Source organism: Pantherophis guttatus, chromosome 1, assembly GCF_059756535.1.
Source record: "Pantherophis guttatus breed Tessera chromosome 1, ASM5975653v1, whole genome shotgun sequence".
Taxonomy (NCBI): Eukaryota; Metazoa; Chordata; class Lepidosauria; order Squamata; family Colubridae; genus Pantherophis; species Pantherophis guttatus.
Window position 1 is genome coordinate 45,348,302 of NC_142063.1, and position 17,819 is coordinate 45,366,120.

The 17,819-nt window shown below is 35.8% G+C and overlaps 1 protein-coding gene across 22 annotated transcripts in view; it reads right to left on the bottom strand.

The window, feature by feature from the left end:
• Positions 1-17,819, bottom strand: part of UNC79 (unc-79 subunit of NALCN channel complex) — a 133,127-nt gene that overhangs the window by 97,779 nt on the left and 17,529 nt on the right. For all 22 annotated transcript variants that reach the window (XM_034418381.3, XM_087872713.1, XM_087872696.1 and 19 more), the window contains 8 exons: positions 16,787-16,957; positions 10,406-10,498; positions 9,651-9,706; positions 8,185-8,314; positions 6,810-6,874; positions 5,006-5,094; positions 3,283-3,323; positions 726-754 (listed from right to left, as the gene is read on the bottom strand). In XM_034418381.3, coding sequence (XP_034274272.1) covers positions 726-754; positions 3,283-3,323; positions 5,006-5,094; positions 6,810-6,874; positions 8,185-8,314; positions 9,651-9,706; positions 10,406-10,498; positions 16,787-16,957 — 674 coding nt within the window. The remainder of the gene's footprint in view (positions 1-725; positions 755-3,282; positions 3,324-5,005; positions 5,095-6,809; positions 6,875-8,184; positions 8,315-9,650; positions 9,707-10,405; positions 10,499-16,786; positions 16,958-17,819) is intronic.

The window sequence follows — 17,819 nt, forward strand, 5'->3', positions numbered from 1 at the left end:
TTGGAGCCTTGTTTAAACCAAGTTAATGGCCTTTTAGGCTTTCTCCTGTGAGTAGGAATTCACTTTTTGAATAGCAAGAATTATATGTCCCCGGGGGGGGGGGGATCAGGATTTTCGAGATGCTTAGGTAGGGCATGGTCAAAAAAAGGTTGTGAACCAAAATCATCTCATCTTTGCATAACATGTCAAAAGACAAAAAAAGAAAAATTAAGCAAGATGGAACTTCTTTTATCTTGATGTGCTACAAGATTCTACTCTGATTCTACTCTTTACAATTAATGAAATTCTGTTGCCCATTACCATGATCTCTACCTTACTCATAGAGGACAATCACAATATTTCAGACTGAGCAAATAATCTTCTTTGGGGAAAAAACTGCTATCTAGAAGAAAAATAACAACATTCTTCCTTTCAGAGTGTGACTTTGTTTTGCTTCCTCCCCCCCATCTCTATTCACTTCAACAAGCTTCCTGGTTTAGCAATTTTATATGAAGTATGCTCATAATTAACCAGACATTGTACTATTAATAGCAGTAAAACAGCTCTTAGAATTGTAGGCTGAATGTCAACACATAATAATCAGAATAATATCAAGATGTGTTAGCAAGATAAGATGATTTACACAGAAAGACTTTTATACAGCATGTGATGATGAGATGAAGCCAGAAACCAAACAACAACAACAAGCTGAGTTGTATCTCATTAGACATGCACTTCTACCTTACCTTCTTTTGACATATAGCAGAAATTTCAGCTATAAGGGAAGGGAAATTAAAATCAAAAGAGTTATGATCACTCTGCCACCAGGTGCAATATGATAGAGTATCCAGTAAAGCATAATTCTAGTACGGGCTCTGGCTTCTGGATCTTATTGGGTTATTCAGTATCTTATATAGAAGCAGATTAGAAACACATTTACATTAAGCCATTATAGGGTATGGATGTATATAACAGAGAGTGAATCATTTTCCTTCATGGCTCAAACGTTCCGCCTTCTACAATTCAAAAAAAGGCAAATCCTGCCCATTTCTCACTTTCCTGTTCAGGCTAGCCCACAACACCTTTATGGTCAGAGGCAAAAGCAAGATAATTACTCTGCCCATTCTATGCCCAAAAGCCAACTAAACTGGCAGTTAACTCTTCCTTACACAATGCTTCCTAATTTAGAGGTTACAGAACTTGTTAAATGACACCTACAACTTTGTCTGCTAGCACTCTGATATTATTTCCTAATATCTGCTGCCTGAGATAACTGTCTCTATCTGTTGCCTAAGATAAATACCACAGTCTAACAGTAGGCCAGGCCTAGGCACAGTATAGGATTCTGACTTGCATAACAGAAATTTTTGCATAAACCCATTCAATTCCTAAGCTTGGAGGCTAAAATATTCATAGAAGGAAGACATGCAATCATGGATTACAAGTGAAAGTTTTAGTGAATAACATTGGATTTGGCAGGGGAAGATAATCTACAATTTAGCACAATACATTTCTGGTGAAAATGTATTCTACTCAGGACATTTCAGAAACTGCCTGGACGTTGGCAGTAAGAACACTATTCAAACTTTTTTAAAATGCATTACATAAAACTTTTCTGTTAGTCTTACATATATAATCCTAGATAAAAGTATATTAATATATTGTATTCTAAAACTAAAATTGAAAACAAAGATGTTGCCTTTTTATGTATTTATAAACTCAGTGAATATATATTTTACTCTTATTATTCTTTTAAAAAATATTGCCTCAATCTAATCCAATTTTCAAAAAGAAAAATTACATACACCTTGAACAATTTGATTGAACAATTTTAATATACTGTATGTTTAATTGTTTGTTTGAAATTGATTGATTGAAATTGTTCAAATAATATGCTTAAACAATTTCAGTAAAGGTAGTCCTTGACTTACAAATGATACCAGAATTTCTGTTGCTAAGCAAGTTTGTTGCTACGTGAATTGTGTCCCAATTTTATGACTTTTTTGCCTCAGTTGTTAAGTGAATCACTGTGGTTGTTAAGGGAATCACAGGATTGTTAAGCAAATCTAGCTCTTCCTCCACTGACTTTGCTTGTCGGAAGCTGGCTGAGAAGGTTGCAAATAGTAATCACATGTGTAAATAAGTGCCCATTGCCAAGTGCCTATATTTTCACTGTGTGCTGCAATGGTCATAAGTGCAAGGACCAGTCATAAATCTTTTTTTTCAGTTGTTTTTCAGTACAGTTGTAATTTCAAATGGTTGATAATAAATGGTTATAAATCAAAGACTACCTGGGCTTGCTATTCCCTTCACAATCCTCATTAACAAAGACAGGCAATTCAGTTTCATTGAAAGTTCAGAACCAAAAAATTGCTTATTTCCCCCCTGAATTTAACAGCAAATCCCTGAACCCACCATCAATAAACACAGATAAATAGCAGAGATATGTAAAAAAACAACAACAACCCTTTCAGCCCTTTCCATAACTATCTACAGGTACATATAAAGGAGTGTTAAGGCTCCCCAATGTGTGTTTGTATCATCTTGGACATCCATTTATCAATTGGAAGGTCTGAAGCAGGGATTCCCCTCCCCTTTTTTTTTCAGCAAACACAGGATGTGCAAATGTTGCTTCATTTCTCAACCGTTGGAATAATTGTGAGGGATTCTGGGAGTTACAGTACAGCAACATCTAGAGTGCCACGGGTTGTCCAATCCAACATCCTTCTATCTGATTAAAAGTCAGATATATTGTGATGGTTCACAGTGTCATTAGCCCTAAAACCAATGGGCATTATATCCTATTAAACATCATGAATCCAAATGTAATCATAGTTAAAAGAAAGCTACTCAAAATCTATGGGTTATATTGAGTCTATTTCAGATCTGACTAAGTTCAGATTCTGTTTAATGAGAGAAAGGGTCTTAGATTTGCAAGAATAAGAATTAATCACTTTGAGAATAACATTCATATCACCTCTTAAAGAATAACCCTGAAATAGTAACCTAGAAAACTATTTTATTTCAGATTGTATGTCCATTTACCCCAGGCTTGCCTACACGGAAGATTATGATAATGCTCTTAAATTCTAATAATGATGAAATTGTTTTCACCACTATTTGACTGTTGAGCTGAAAAAAGAAGAAACTGAACCTGAGATTTTGTACATGCAAAAAGACCTTCCATCCAGCTATGAATGCCCTTTGAATATCCTTGTAGCATTTCACAAGTCCATTATTTTATAAATATTACTATATCCATACTATGAATATTACTTTCTCTCGTGTTAAATTCAGTCTTACCTTGTGGTAAAAGAACATCAACCAACCATTCACTGTGATCCCTTAAAAGAAAAAAGAAAAAGAATTAGAATGGACTGTGATGTCATCTATCCCTTCAATGAAACAGCCATATTTTGAATATAATGATTATGTATGTGGGCTAAGTTCTTAAGAATTCTCTGAGAAGAATTCCTGCAGGTATTTCTACAAGTTGAAGGGGAGAGATTGGAAGTCTTCCACCAATTAGTTCTTCTATTTCTGCTAATCTTACACTTCTGAAAAGCTGTTTCACACGCCTGGGAGAATGAAGAGAGAGAGAAGCCTTTATGGGAGACATTGCCTAAAATTAATTCCCCAATTAATGGAACCTCCATTAAACATACATGAAGGGAAGAGCTCCCAGATACCTAATTAGGATCCAAGCTTTATTTTTACTTCTAAAACGGCAGCTGGCAGCTGGACAACTTTAGCCTCTTTGTCATTCATTTATTCCAAGTCTGCCTGCCTATTTTTTTTTATGTTACAAAAAACACTCTAATTTAGAAGATACCAAAATATACAGAGAAATAAAACCTATTTGACAAAAAGATAAAATACTAAAAAAGAGAATAAGTAGCTCTAAGTGTCAAATACCTCATCCCTGTATAAAGCTTGGTCTTCTTTCCAAAATAATTATTTTTGCTTTTGATTTAAAGCAAGGATTATTTCGACACAAAGGTGACTTTTATAAAATTAAAACACTTTTTAGTAATCCTTTGCAAGTGGCATCATTATAATGCTAAAACAATGATAAAGTAGCAGCCCGAAGTCACACCTTCTGATCCACCTGTTGTCAGTGTTCCAAAAAAAACTTCTAATGCCACTTAGCCACCAATAAAGCCCACCTTCATGTACTGTTACAACCAGCTGAATGATGGTTGGATTTATTTTCAGAGATGCTATAAACAGTCGTAGATAATTGATGCTTGAACTTAGGTCAAAGACAATATATGACTTTGGTCATACGGGTTTCCCATCTCTGCTACAGATCCATGTGATAGCATGGCAGCACTGAAGCAACCACAAATTTGCCAAATGTCTACCTCACATGAGTCCTGGGTCCTTGATTTTGGACACATTCTCAAAGTTAGCCCATGTGAGGTATCTTGGTACAAAAATTGTTGCCCATGATACACTGTTTCACCCAGTTAAAAGTTAGACATAAGAGTTGTAGTAGTATATAGATTTTACTAAAGACTGAGATCAAAAATAGTCTAGCCAACTATATCATATAGAGGAATCCAGCAGGACAATTTTTCTTTAAATGCTTGGAAAATCCCGACTCCTTCTATCCTACATCTTTACCTCCTTGTATCTTTGAATCTTAATTCTTTTTGCTTAATTGCAGTCAGGACATGGACACTACTCCCTGCCCTGTTTTTATTCATAACATATTGCCTGCAGTGTCAAATGGACTGTGTGACTTAATAAAGCAAATGTAATTTTTTATTCTACTTAGAAAATCAAACTGTTGCATTTGCACAGACCTGTAAATTAAGTAGTTGTTTTTTCCTGCTTGCTTTCCAGTTCAGTGTCACTTTAACTTAATCAGGCTCCAAAGTTTGACACAACTTTTTAAAAGAAGTGTCTCTTAAGTTTATCTCCAGTTTTCTCTCTCTCTCTGTTTGTGTGTGTGTGTGTGTGTGCACGTGCGCACGCGCGCACGCGCGTGCATGCACGCATGTGCATTTCTTGATTTACCCACCCTGCAATCCTTTGGCTGCATTCTTCACAAAGATAGAGAGGGGGTGGTTTATCACCCAAAGCCACAGATAAAGAAGGGTCTACGCACATCTGAAATACACAGGAAGCATGGAATTAGTTTTTCATTCCCCAAAAGCACCATCCCTACATGAAGCCTCATTAGAGGACAGGTATATTTTGAATGAAAGAAATTAACATTATAGGTCCTGTATTTCCTTTTTACCTTAGTGCTTGAATATGGAAAAAGGATTAGGGTACTTATGATGACTGACGATGGCACAAATGGGTTATATCATTATTTTTTTTTAATGCTTGTTTGATATATTTTGCAGCACTGATTCAGTAAAGAAGATATTAAGAAAGAATGTCATAATTTGTAATAAGGTAGTCTGGCACATTTTGAGATTCAGCAAGCAAACTAATATGCAAATAAAACTGGTCTGAGGGGATAAAAAGAGCATACTGTTAGTTAAACTATCAAAAGAGAATATGACTTTGCTTGCCAGTCTGAGTTGCATAGCACATTATGCCAATATGCTACAATGTAGTCTATTTAACACATTCCATGTGTCTTTGTAAAGGATGGTTCATAGCTTCATTTAATGTCTGCATTCCCAGCCAATTGTGGGTCAATAAAACATAATTAATAAAATCACAGTTAAGTGTGATGTATGAAATTTATCATTCCTTACTCCTTATAGTGGTGTGTTACTCAAACTAGAATCTATGGGTTGAATTCTTCTCCTATTCACAAAATATTTAGCATTTACATACTAGGATTACAGGTGGGAACAATATTTACCATAAGGATTCCATCTGTAAAATTTGGATAGAGTAATTCTACTCTGATTATCATAAAATCTTATTTTTAGCTTTGCATTAAAATTTGGCTCAAAAGTTAAAATATCAGTTCATAAGCATCAGACATATAACTCTTGTCATCAGCATCACAAGCATTCAGATACTAAAGACCACAAAACAAAACTGCAGTAGAGAAATATGGATTTACTTTTCATAACCAGTGTAACTTTGAATAAATTATACCCATTACTCTATCCAAAATGGAGTGTTGGATTTATAGTTAGCAATAATACTAGCATTAGCACTTAGATTTATATATCACTTCATAGTACTTTACAGCCCTCTCTAATCAGTTTACAATGTCAGGCTATTGCCCCCAATAATCTGGCCCCTCATTTTACTGACTTCGAAAGGATGGAAGGCTGAGTCAACCTTGAACTGGACAGGATTGAACTGCTGGCAGTTGACAAAATTAGCCTGCAATACTGCATTCTAGCCACTATACCACCACAGCTCTTGTTACTGTTTTTTAAAACTCCAGTTCTATAGCAAAAGTAGTTTGGGATTTTCTTTCTTTGGTCATGCTTTTCTGCATTCTCATTAGACTTCTGGTTCTTATTTGGATGTGTGTAAAGGACATGGTGTGCAAAGGACATAAGTGTCTTTGTGAGGAAAAACAATACTACTTAGCGTACAAGTATAGTACAAGGTTGTTAATTCCAACTGTGATCACTAAAGTTGTGTTGTCCCTACAGAACTATTTATAGAATTTTTGTGAACAAAAAATGGTCTTGAACAAAAGAATCACTTTCACAATCTCTTTATAAAAAAGAGGGATTTATCAGGAATTTTATAATGGGATTACCCATATATTTGGCAATACCATAATTTGAATGATAGACAATGATCTTCCATTCTGTTTCTAATGTGCCATAAAAAGCTGGGATAAGGCTGAAATGGTTACTCACAGGGCATGTTTTACAGGATACAGAAGTGTTTATTACCTTCACAGCTGGCTTGTTAATTGCATTATGGCATTCAATGTGCTGACAATGAATGGGATTCCATGCTGAAAAATAAAACCATCATGGATAAAGTTGCACAGGTTTACTAAAAGCTAAATACAGGTAAAATTTAGCATTGTATGAAACCATCAATATCGTCTGAAGGAATTTCAGCTGATAATGTCTCTGTTTCATGCCTCAATTATTATTATTATTATTATTTTTAATTTGATTTATATGCCGCCCTTCTCCGAAGACTCAGGGCGGCTTACAATGTGCTCAGCAATAGCCTTCATCCTTTTGTATATTTATACAAAGTCAGCTTATTGCCCCCACAAACTGGGTCCTCATTTCACCTACCTTAGAAAGGATGGAAGGCTGAGTCAACCTTGAGCCTTGGCGAGATTCGAACCCTGCAGTAATTGCAGGCAGCTGGTCTTAAGCAGCTTAATAACAGGGTGCCTTAAACCCTAGTACTACCAAGGCTCTTGTTTACATTTAACAATGTGATGTTAGCCTAGCTCTGGCAAATACAGTGAAGCATAATAAAATAATGTATTGAATTATTAATTAAGATTCAGCATCCAATAATGCCATTTAAAATATGCCAGGCTGTTTATAAAAAAGAACTCTGAGAATCCAGAGATTAAATTATTGGGGTTGGAATTTAGATGGAACATATCTATAAAACATTTTCTTAAATGTTAAATGTGAAGTAAAGTAAAGATATCATTCTGCATATCTTTACAAAATCACAGTATGAAGTATTTTTAAGGCCTGGTTCACACATCCATGTTAATTATTTTTGCAATCCGATGGATACATAATTCATCACAGAATTAAAGTAGTCAGAGTAAAAATGGAAATTCATAATAAATCTATCATCAGAACATCAAGTGCCATCTCAGGCCTGGAAGCCATCTTTTGCATTGGAACCCTGACACGACAACTCAGTCTGTTAGTACATAGTTCTACATTTTAAAGCTAGGGAAAAACATTCTAGCTTTAAAATGCAGAACTATGTAGTAACAGACTGAGTTCAATTGTCAGTTCAATCTTTTTCCCATGCATCATTAGGTTAAACATCATGTGCTTATAGAAGAACTTACAGCCTACTTTTTGACAGCATTTAACTGCTTTTCTGGTTTGGAAACAACTAGAACTGCTTTCCTAATTAGGAAGTTAGAAAATTGTCTCTATTTTCCCCATTTTTCAATTTCAAAGGTTCTAATCCAGAGCTCATTACAGGGTGATGAACATTTTATACAGAGGAGTCAATGCTTTAAAAAAACCAGCTATATCTCAGTGACATTATTGATAACTTCTGCCAATAAATTGTATTAGCGTTAATGCATAGTTTGATGATCTCAGTTACCCGTATACTGTAGTCCTCGATATTCACTTATTGCCCCGGGAGGTTTTAAGTTGGGCCAGTAGTGGAAAAGCATTTGGACTGCAGGTGGCTTTACTTGAGATGGACCATATGCTATTACATATAGCAAATCCTAGAGGAAGTCAGAGGGTGCAACACATTTAAATTCAGGCAAGGGCAGCCTTTACAGATGCAGTGAGACACAAGTAATAGAAAAGTGAAAACAATTAGCAATTCAATGATCCTTCCCAAGACTTGGAGGCAGTTAGACTAAGGAATAAACCTCACTGAACTCAGTGGCACATATGAGTTGAGTAGACATGCACAGCATTGAAATCCTGTACAGTACGCTACATACTGCTTGGTACATAGAACTTATTTCATTAAATAGTCATGTACACAATTGCAATGTTGTCTCTTTCCTGAGAATACTCCATCCCCCAAAGATTTAAATAAAATTAATTACCACTGATATTACCAAAACTCTACTCTGATCTACCTATAGAAATCCATTCACTGACTACTTCCGTTTTGAATCTATTGTTATTGTTTTCATGCTTATATACCACCACCACAGGGGAATAGAAACTTAGATCTAAGGAGCAAGGTGTCTCCAAATCAGTCCATGAATTTGTTTAGAGTTCCAGAACTTTGCTCACAAACTTTACATGTAAAAATCCATATCAGTTTTTCCCCAAACATTTTCTGCTAACATAGTAGTGCTTGTTATTATTCTAATTCAAGCGGGTACAACTCTTTCTATGCCACAAGCAACATTCCACAAAGTAGGAGAAATGTATTGAACCTGAAAAACTGAACAAATAAGAAAGAAATGATCCATCAAAAAGCCAGGCTAAAGGACCCAACATCTCTGTTAAGTTCCAGGAATACGGGTTGGCTGGGAAAAAATGTTACCCAATTAATGCTAAGGCAAAGGAGGCAGAAGGTAGGTCTAAGGCAGGAGTTCCCATTAATGGTGGAATGGACTGCCAAGAAATTCTTCAAGGGCTAAGTTTGCTGCAGATTCATATGACCACAATAGAGCTGGTGATAAACTGATGGAGTATCTGTAATCCACTAATACTGTGAGAACAAGTGAGTCCAAATGGTCAGAAAGAACCATGGGGAAAAGCCCAGAGATAGACAGGCAATGGTGGGTGAAGAGACAGCAGATGGAAGAGAAGCTTGCTCGTAGCATACATGGTTCTTTTAAAAAACTGGATCAATGTTTCTTCTCCATATTTCTGTTTATGTTTACCTAGAATTTCAGCGGAAAGCCTAAAACAGGGGAAATACATGCATAAATTTACATGCATAAATTTATGGCATTCTACAATGGATCTGTATTTTGTAACTTCAGGAAAGGAATTAGAAGTGTAGTTTCAAAATGATTTAGTAATTCAAAGTTACTAACTTATTAATCACCATACAGTACTGTTTCCATAAAAGCCATCTGGTCCCAAACTTACTTTCCATACTTCCTGTTTGTGTTTCATAAGACATTCCAGTAATTGACAGTGATACACTGGGAAAGAAGAGGCAAACAGAAGCAAATCTCATTAAATGACAAATATTGTATTTATTGTTTAATTACTAACTTTCTGGCAAATCAAATAGCTTGAGAGATTTCAAAGGTCAGATTGGATAATCACTATCCAATTAGAATAAAAGCTAGCAACCTGAATCCCCCCAAAGATTTTAGTGTATCCCCGACAATAAACGGAGAACAAATAAAGCAGGCCATTTCCAAAACAACCAAGCATTATTTTACCATAGCAGACCTTGCTACAGTCTGAATGTTTTGTTGCTAACCATTGTGTAATGGCATTGCCTGTCCCTTCTACAGGAGCTACTTTCCAAGCAGGCCTTATCATTACGAACTTTACCAAATGTGAAATATGAAGCAATCAACACCTTTTAATCTAAATTTAATATGAGTTGTTAACAATTATCACTAAAGAAATTGTGATTTCTTTAAAAAAACCTGTCCCATTTCCTGGTGTTAAAATAGAGCTTAAGATCCTGTTTCCAGATCTTTAAATGTACCTTTGCATCATTGTGAAATTAATTAGCACCAAAATAGCTACTTCAGGCACTAGGCTTAGATATGTTAAAAAAGCCATTTTCAATTCCTTTTAAAAATAAGCACACAGTAGAGAGGGATTAAAAGCACTCTCAAATAGTTCTGCTCCTACAAGAAACAGCCATGGCAGCTAGTACATACCAGGATTGGTCGTATACTGCATTGCGATCATTAGCATTGAAGATGCAGAAAGATTAACATGAGCCGGTACCCCTTCTCTCCTTGAAGAGCCCACTTCAAAGAAAACAAGAGAAAATATTAGCAGTTAGCAATATAAATTGTCTCATTAATATCATAAGCGGTTCATTCAAATATGGAATTAATACCTTATCTTACAGGTATCTCACAGACTACCTTACAGGTAGTCCTCAATTTACAACAGTTCATTTAGTGACCATTCAAAGTGACAAGGGCAATGAAAAAAGTGATTTATGACCATTTTTCACCATTACAACATTTGTAGCATCCCCATGATCATGTGATTAAAATTCAGATGTTGGCAACTGTTTCATACTTATGACCGTTGCTGCGTCCCAAGGTCATAGGATCATCTTTTGCAACTTTTTGACAGGCAAAGTCAACAGGGAAGCCAGATTCACTTAACAACCAGGTTATTAACTTATCAACTGCAGTGATTCACTTAACAACTGTGGCAAGAAAAGTCATAAAATAGGGCAAAATTCATTTAACTAATATCTCACTTACCAATAGAAATTTTGGGCTCAATTGTGATCGTAAGTCGAGGACTACCTGTAATATCTTTCTCTGTTGTTCCTCTATTATTCAAATGGTCTCCTTTATTTATATATCTGATTTCTCCCATTTTATTGTGGCATACAGAAGGCCTTTCAACATTGCTGAATTAGCACTAGCCATTCATTCTTGAGCTGACAGAAAACTATACCAACATGAAATCTATTGTCCCTATTTGCAATTTTTAGCCTGCCCATTTTAGTTTGCTGCCATCACCTGATTTTCCTCCAAGCTGACAAACCTAATAAACTTTATATAATTTCAGTTTTCCCTTAAACAGCATCCCTTAAACAGCATAAAGAGGGCAATTGGTACAAACAAGGACAACTTAGGTCTGTCACTTGTGGGATGAAGGTAAAATCATGAGGGCACAACTGAAAAAAGATGCCAGGATATGACTTTGATGTGGTTAGGCACAAATGAGAAAATGCCAATACTATTGACCCAAGAGAGTCTTCTTCAAGCCTGCAGGGCAGTCCAAGATTATTCTCAAACTCCTATCAAATAATAGCTTAGTCAACAAGATAGTATTCTCATACCTGGCTGGGTAGAACAATGTCAACATTTGCCCTTGATATGCCTTTTCCACGTTTTCTGAACCTCATTATCAACAATGTACAGACTTTTGTTGCTTGGTGATGTTAAATGACTGATAGGCAATGATCTGACTTCTACAATAAGCCACAATCAACTATGTGGCTTAGGTATATCGGAATGGGTAGCAGATCAGTTTCCTCATCTTTGTTGCACATAAACTGCCTTAGATGAAATAGAATTAACTATAGTTACAGTAACTACTACATATACCTGCAGAGACAAGGCTTACGGTCTTTGCCTGTTTCTGAAATCAGGCAATTTTTCTGGATCCATGAATATTTTGGAAGAATAGGCTACTGGCTTCAGCTTACCTTTAGGATCTTAAAGAAATACTCTCCCAATTCCATTGTTATTAGTATCACAATATCCCACTTGTCATTGAAGAATGACAGCAGTGGAATTATAGGTCTTTCAAAAAATTGTTTTCATTTTCTTTGTATCTGGGTTCACTCCATCTTAATCAAGCAATGAAAATCACTTTTCTTGGGGAGTGAATATGGATGTCAGTTTGTTGGTTTAATTATTGTTTCAATTGCCCCAATAGAAGCATCTCTTCTAATTCTCCTTTTACTCTGCGGAATAGTAGAATTGTTATCATGGATTGCAGAGAAAATAGCTCTTCCCTTAAACATAGTGTTTGCTAGAGGAATGTTCAAGATTCTTATTTCTTTTCATGTCTCTCTGGAGAGTTCTTCCACATGGCGCACTCGGTTTACTATGGTCAATGCCTCCTGGTACAGAGGCATACATACAGATAGTCCTCAACTTACAACCACAATCGAGCCCAAAATTTCTGTTGCTAAGGAAGACATTTGTTAAGCGGGGTTTTGCCTCATTTTATAACCTTTCTTGCCACAGTTGTTAAGTGAATCACTGCAGTTTTAAGTTACTAACATGGCTGTTAAGTGAATCTAGCTTTTCCATTGACTTTGCTTGTCAGAAGGTCCCAAAAAGTGATTATACGATCCCAAGACACTCCAAGACCATCATAAATATGAACTAGTTCCAAGCATCAGAACGACCAAGGGGATGCTGCAATGGTCCTAAGTATGACAAACGGTTGTAAGTCACTTTTTTCGGTACTATTGTAACTTTGAATGGTCACTAAATGAACTGTGTAAGTCAAGGACTACCTGTTCTTTAAATTCATTTTCCCTGCCTCTCCTTTATTCAATAAAGATACAATATTTTAAAATTATGCTCGATTTCTGATAACTTGGATGTCCACATACATTTTTTAAAAAAACAGTTTGTACTGTTTTTTTAAGAAGTAATGTGTTTTCTTTCAACATTATTTCCTCAACTATCCAATAGATCTGGCACTTTGTTGTTATCTCATATTCAAGTGCCCAGCAGAGTCCATTTTGTTCAGCTCAAGATCAGTCACAATTGAGTCTGGCTATAAAATATGTCGCACAATTTAAATCTTGTTGCCAGGACCTGCAAGAAGTTTGGGTCTTATTTTGAATACTTTGTCAGAGCATATTGTTACTCCCAAAATGAAATGCTTATAGAGATCTCATTTTTTTTCAACTTAACAAACATGACAGAAGCTGTAGTGAATTAAAATAAAAAATTAGCAGTATTCAGAAGACTTTGCAAGATACTTTGCTCTGTGCCCCTTCCGCACAGAACATTAATCTCTAGCCCTTCAACTATGTTGGTAAAGTTGTCTGGCTGGTTTTTGCTGATTTCCCTTCTTTATATGTCCATTCCTTTAATTTATTAATTTTGGAACCACCCATCTCCCTCCCAGGATAAGACCATGGTGCTAAAGTTACTTCTTTGATACAGGAACACAGTTCTACCTATTACACATATATATTGTAGCTCAAACTGGAATTCTAAAATGCTTGAAATACTTTAAAACCTGGAGATTTTTCTTTGCTTAACTAGGAGAAAGGTACACGCATGACTCTTCAATTAAACCAATGAAGAATCCATACCATGAAAATAAAATAAAACTAATTGGAGAAAAGTACTCACAAATGTTCCAGTTACTTCTTTAAAATGTCAAAGAACCATTTCAGCTTTTAGATATCGCAATCTACACATATATAATATCATAGGAAAGCTGATTTCTGAAAATATTTTCAGTTTTTTTAAAATGTGAAGATATACATTCTAACAATGGTATGCTACTTCTGCATCTGAACTGGACAATGCTATGTCCACCAATAGATGGAAGTAGCCAAAAATAAATAGCAGCAATTAAACAAATATTCATTTTTGAATCGATTCTGTACTTTTTAGAAAATAGATACAGTTTTTAAAAATCATGTTTAGGCCATAGTGACTGAAGTTACTACAAAGATGGAAAAGGCAACTTCAAACCTGAGATTTTTCTTCTTACATTTCTTTCTCTAAACCAGAGTGGAACTGAACAGAATTTCTATCCTCGAACAAACATTTAGCAATGGTTCCCAATCTTTTCTATACCCCACATCCCAAGGAAATATTTGATTAATGTTTGAACTCCCTATAAAAGAAATTGTGACTTGTGATTCATCACTAAGGACACAAGGTACTCTTTGTCTGAAATTCCATCTCGCAAGGGACACAAACTATCTTTGTTGTACCCCCCCTCCCCGGAAATTCCATCCTGCACTTAGTGGGGGGTGCAAGTACCCTGGTTGGGAACCCCGACTTTAGATAGAAGATCCTTCTCAGGAAAATAGGATACCTGCCGACAATACTAGCAATACAAATTCTTTGGCTTTCTCTTTCTCAACTTCACTCTTGATATTCCCACCCAATTTTAAAGTCTGCTTATTTTTATAGCATCCTTTTCTACTCCCACTTTATTCTCCCTACATTATTGTCACTTGGATAAAAATTGTTATTCTTTTGTTATGTGAAGCTGATATTTACTATACAACATATATGTGTGTGTGTGTGTGTGTGTGTGTGTGTGTGTGTGTGTGTGTGTGTGTACAGTTAATATTTTGGGTTTCTTCCCGTGTAATTGTGAACATATCCCCAAAAGGGTAGAAGCGACGTTTCGACAGAATCTCATCTGCCATCATCAGGCTTATGTGAGGGGTCTTTTGCAGTATGTGTGTATATATATATATATATGTTTTCTCAGGTTTTCGCGGGTGTTTGTATGTAGGTCTTTGGTTATTCGGGTCTTCTCCCACGTAAAATTGGAAGTGTCTTGGCGACGTTTCGACGAAGTCTCATTCGTCATCTTCAGGCTGGTGTTCTCGGCTTCGTGCTTCCAGGAGCAATGTGAGATCGCAGCTGTCTCTTCCTTTTGTTATATATGTATGTATACACATGTGTATGTATGTGTGTTTATGTGTATATGTGTATATATATGTATATGTATATGTATATGTATATGTATATGTATATGTATATGTATGTATATGTATATGTATATGTGTGTATATATATATATATTCTTTTAATTCATAGGTTCAAATGTATAATACTTTTATAGTCAGGGTTTTTTTCCTATGTAGATCAAGTTGTTAAATGGCCATTTGTTGACAACACAAAATGTCTGACAAGCCTGAAAGTGATGATTTGAGATATCATCCCACTATGGCCATTTAACAACTTGATCTACACAGGAAAAAACCCTGACTACAAAAGTATTATATATATTTTTAAGTATTATATATATATATATATATATATACACGTGTGTGTGTGTGTGTGTGTGTGTGTGTGTGTGTGTGTATGGGCAAGTTTTGGTGTATTCGGGTCTTTTCCCGTGTAAGATTGAGAGTATCTTGGCGACGTTTCGACGAGGTCTCACTCATCATCTTCAGGCTGGTGTCTTTGGCTTTGTGCTTGTGCGAGGAAAGCATGATCGGAGCTGCCATCTCTCTATAAATACTGATGGGGAGGTGTAGGGTACTGGCTTTGTTGTTGTGAGCGGGTTTTCCGATCACGCTTTTTGCATACTTCCAAACAAGCATTGGAATTACCCTGTATTTTCCAATATTAATGGAACCTCTGGGAATGCAACTGAAATTTAATGTAAGCCACCTTATTTTTTTTTAATGAAAAATCTTTTTAAAATGGAAAAGTATCCATTGGGCATCAAAGAAACTGTTCACAGCAATCAGATTGGGCTCCCAATTCCTAAAGTGTTAACATGAAAACTGTTTTGCAGCAAGCAACCCGGTATGAATACTGTAAACCTCAAGGGGAAAAAAATGTCAGAAATCTGTTTAATAAGATACATTGGAAAAAAGACTAAAGTAACAATGCCAAAATGTTGGCAAGTAATCTACCTTCAAATGAGAAATATCTATTTAGACAAATTAGGGTATGAAAGTTTTGGTTTGTTTTCTCCTGTTCTTTTGATATTAATTTCTTTTTTGAGAGAAGGGCAGACTGAATTTGTTGATTGTTTTGGGAATGGCTACCAGATTCCTTATTGATTAAACCTTATATTAATCCTAAATATATTGTCTTTTCTGAGTTTTATTTTCTTGAAAGAGGATTTTGCATATCAGTGCAAAATAGGCCCAATCCAGTGGCATGTAGAAATAGTGGAATGCCCATGGGGATGTACATAGCTTTAAGAGATTTAGAAGGCCTTAAATAGGATTGTAGGGAAACAATTTTCTGTTTGCCTAGAATCATCCATCTACAGTCCTTAATTATTAAAAATAAAAGCTGGAAGCTAAGAAGTACAAGGAATACTCTTGAATTCAGGGTCCAGGAGGAGGGCCTTCTCTGCTGTTGCTCCTGCCCACTGTAACATCTTGCCCTCCAAGTGAGGTTGGCCCCAACCCTCCTATCCTTTCGTAAAGGCCTAAAGACCAGGCTCTGCCAGTTGATCTTGGGCCCCAATGGGGGAACAGCACACTGAAGGTGATTGATTAACAACGGATCCTACCTCCCCACATTCCACCTCCCTGCCCACCCCACATGTCTTTAGATTTTAAACTTTGGCTTTAATTTATTTATGTTTTAATGTACACATATTTTTATGAATGTATATCACCCAGAGGCACCTTATGATAAGATGGGTACCCAATAAATTTTATAAATAAATAAATACTTTTGAATCCTTTGGCCAATTCATCTCATGCATTCATAGCTCTTTGGGTATTCTAAAAATCAACCCTCCAAAGCAGAATATGCTATTTTCCTTCACAAGTGAAGCCAGATTTACTTACACGCAAATACAAATTAACCAAATTTACTTACATATTGCCATGGGCAAGAATGATGTGCTGAGATACTCTATGATATCTTTGTGCAGAAACGGTGGGAATGTAGCTAAAGTAGAGATCATTGTGTACGGCAAAGTACTCAAGATGTCATCATTGAGAAAAGGTAGCAAACATGTAGTAGTATAAAAAATGGACTGTCCAAGATCTATCAGAGGCACAAAGAACAAACAATATGAATACACAATTGCAATCACTGTGTGAAAGGGCTTTTCTTATTTTATCTCCTTATGAGTTAATCAGGTTTAGCAGAAGAGGTAAAAGGATTGAAATAGGAAGGAAGATGATGGGGAAAAAACTAGAGTCGAAATATTATGTTCAATAGTCTACACTGCCTGGTCTATCATTACATACTAAAAAGAAAAAAATCTGAGGCTGTTTAACCACTCATGGAGCACCATCTAAGAACTGTCAGGGTTCCAAGTAACACCCCCAACGAAAGAAGAAGGTACAATAAGTGGCAAGAAGTTAGAGTTTATGCCCTAAAATAGCCTAAAACCAAAATTAACACCCCCACCAAAGAACAGGAAAATTCCTTAAAACCTTGTGTGTGCCCACTTTGTATCATCACTTCATGCACTGTTATCCTTGCACTTCCAAAAACTGATAAGAAACAACTCATATTCAGAAGATCCTTGGACTGACCCTGAAAACTGATGATGGGATCCAACTTTCTTATGTGGAACTCCTAGTACTGACACTTAAGGATATTTAGCACTTTGTGCTAAATTGTCGCAACATTAATCTGGAAAGGCTCAAATATTCAGACATTAGTAGCAATTTTACACCTGGAGTATCTATGATTGATTTTAATCACTAAGTTGATACAATTGAAATTAGTAGATCATGAACCTATCTAGTGTTGGCTGCAACATAGCCACGTTCTACAATACTGTAATATCTAAGAAACTTTTGGTCCATGAGATTTCTGGATGTGCAGCTAAATATGATCCTAATATTTTAAAATGGGTTTCAATTCAGTTATAGCACTTGTACCAATTACCACAAAA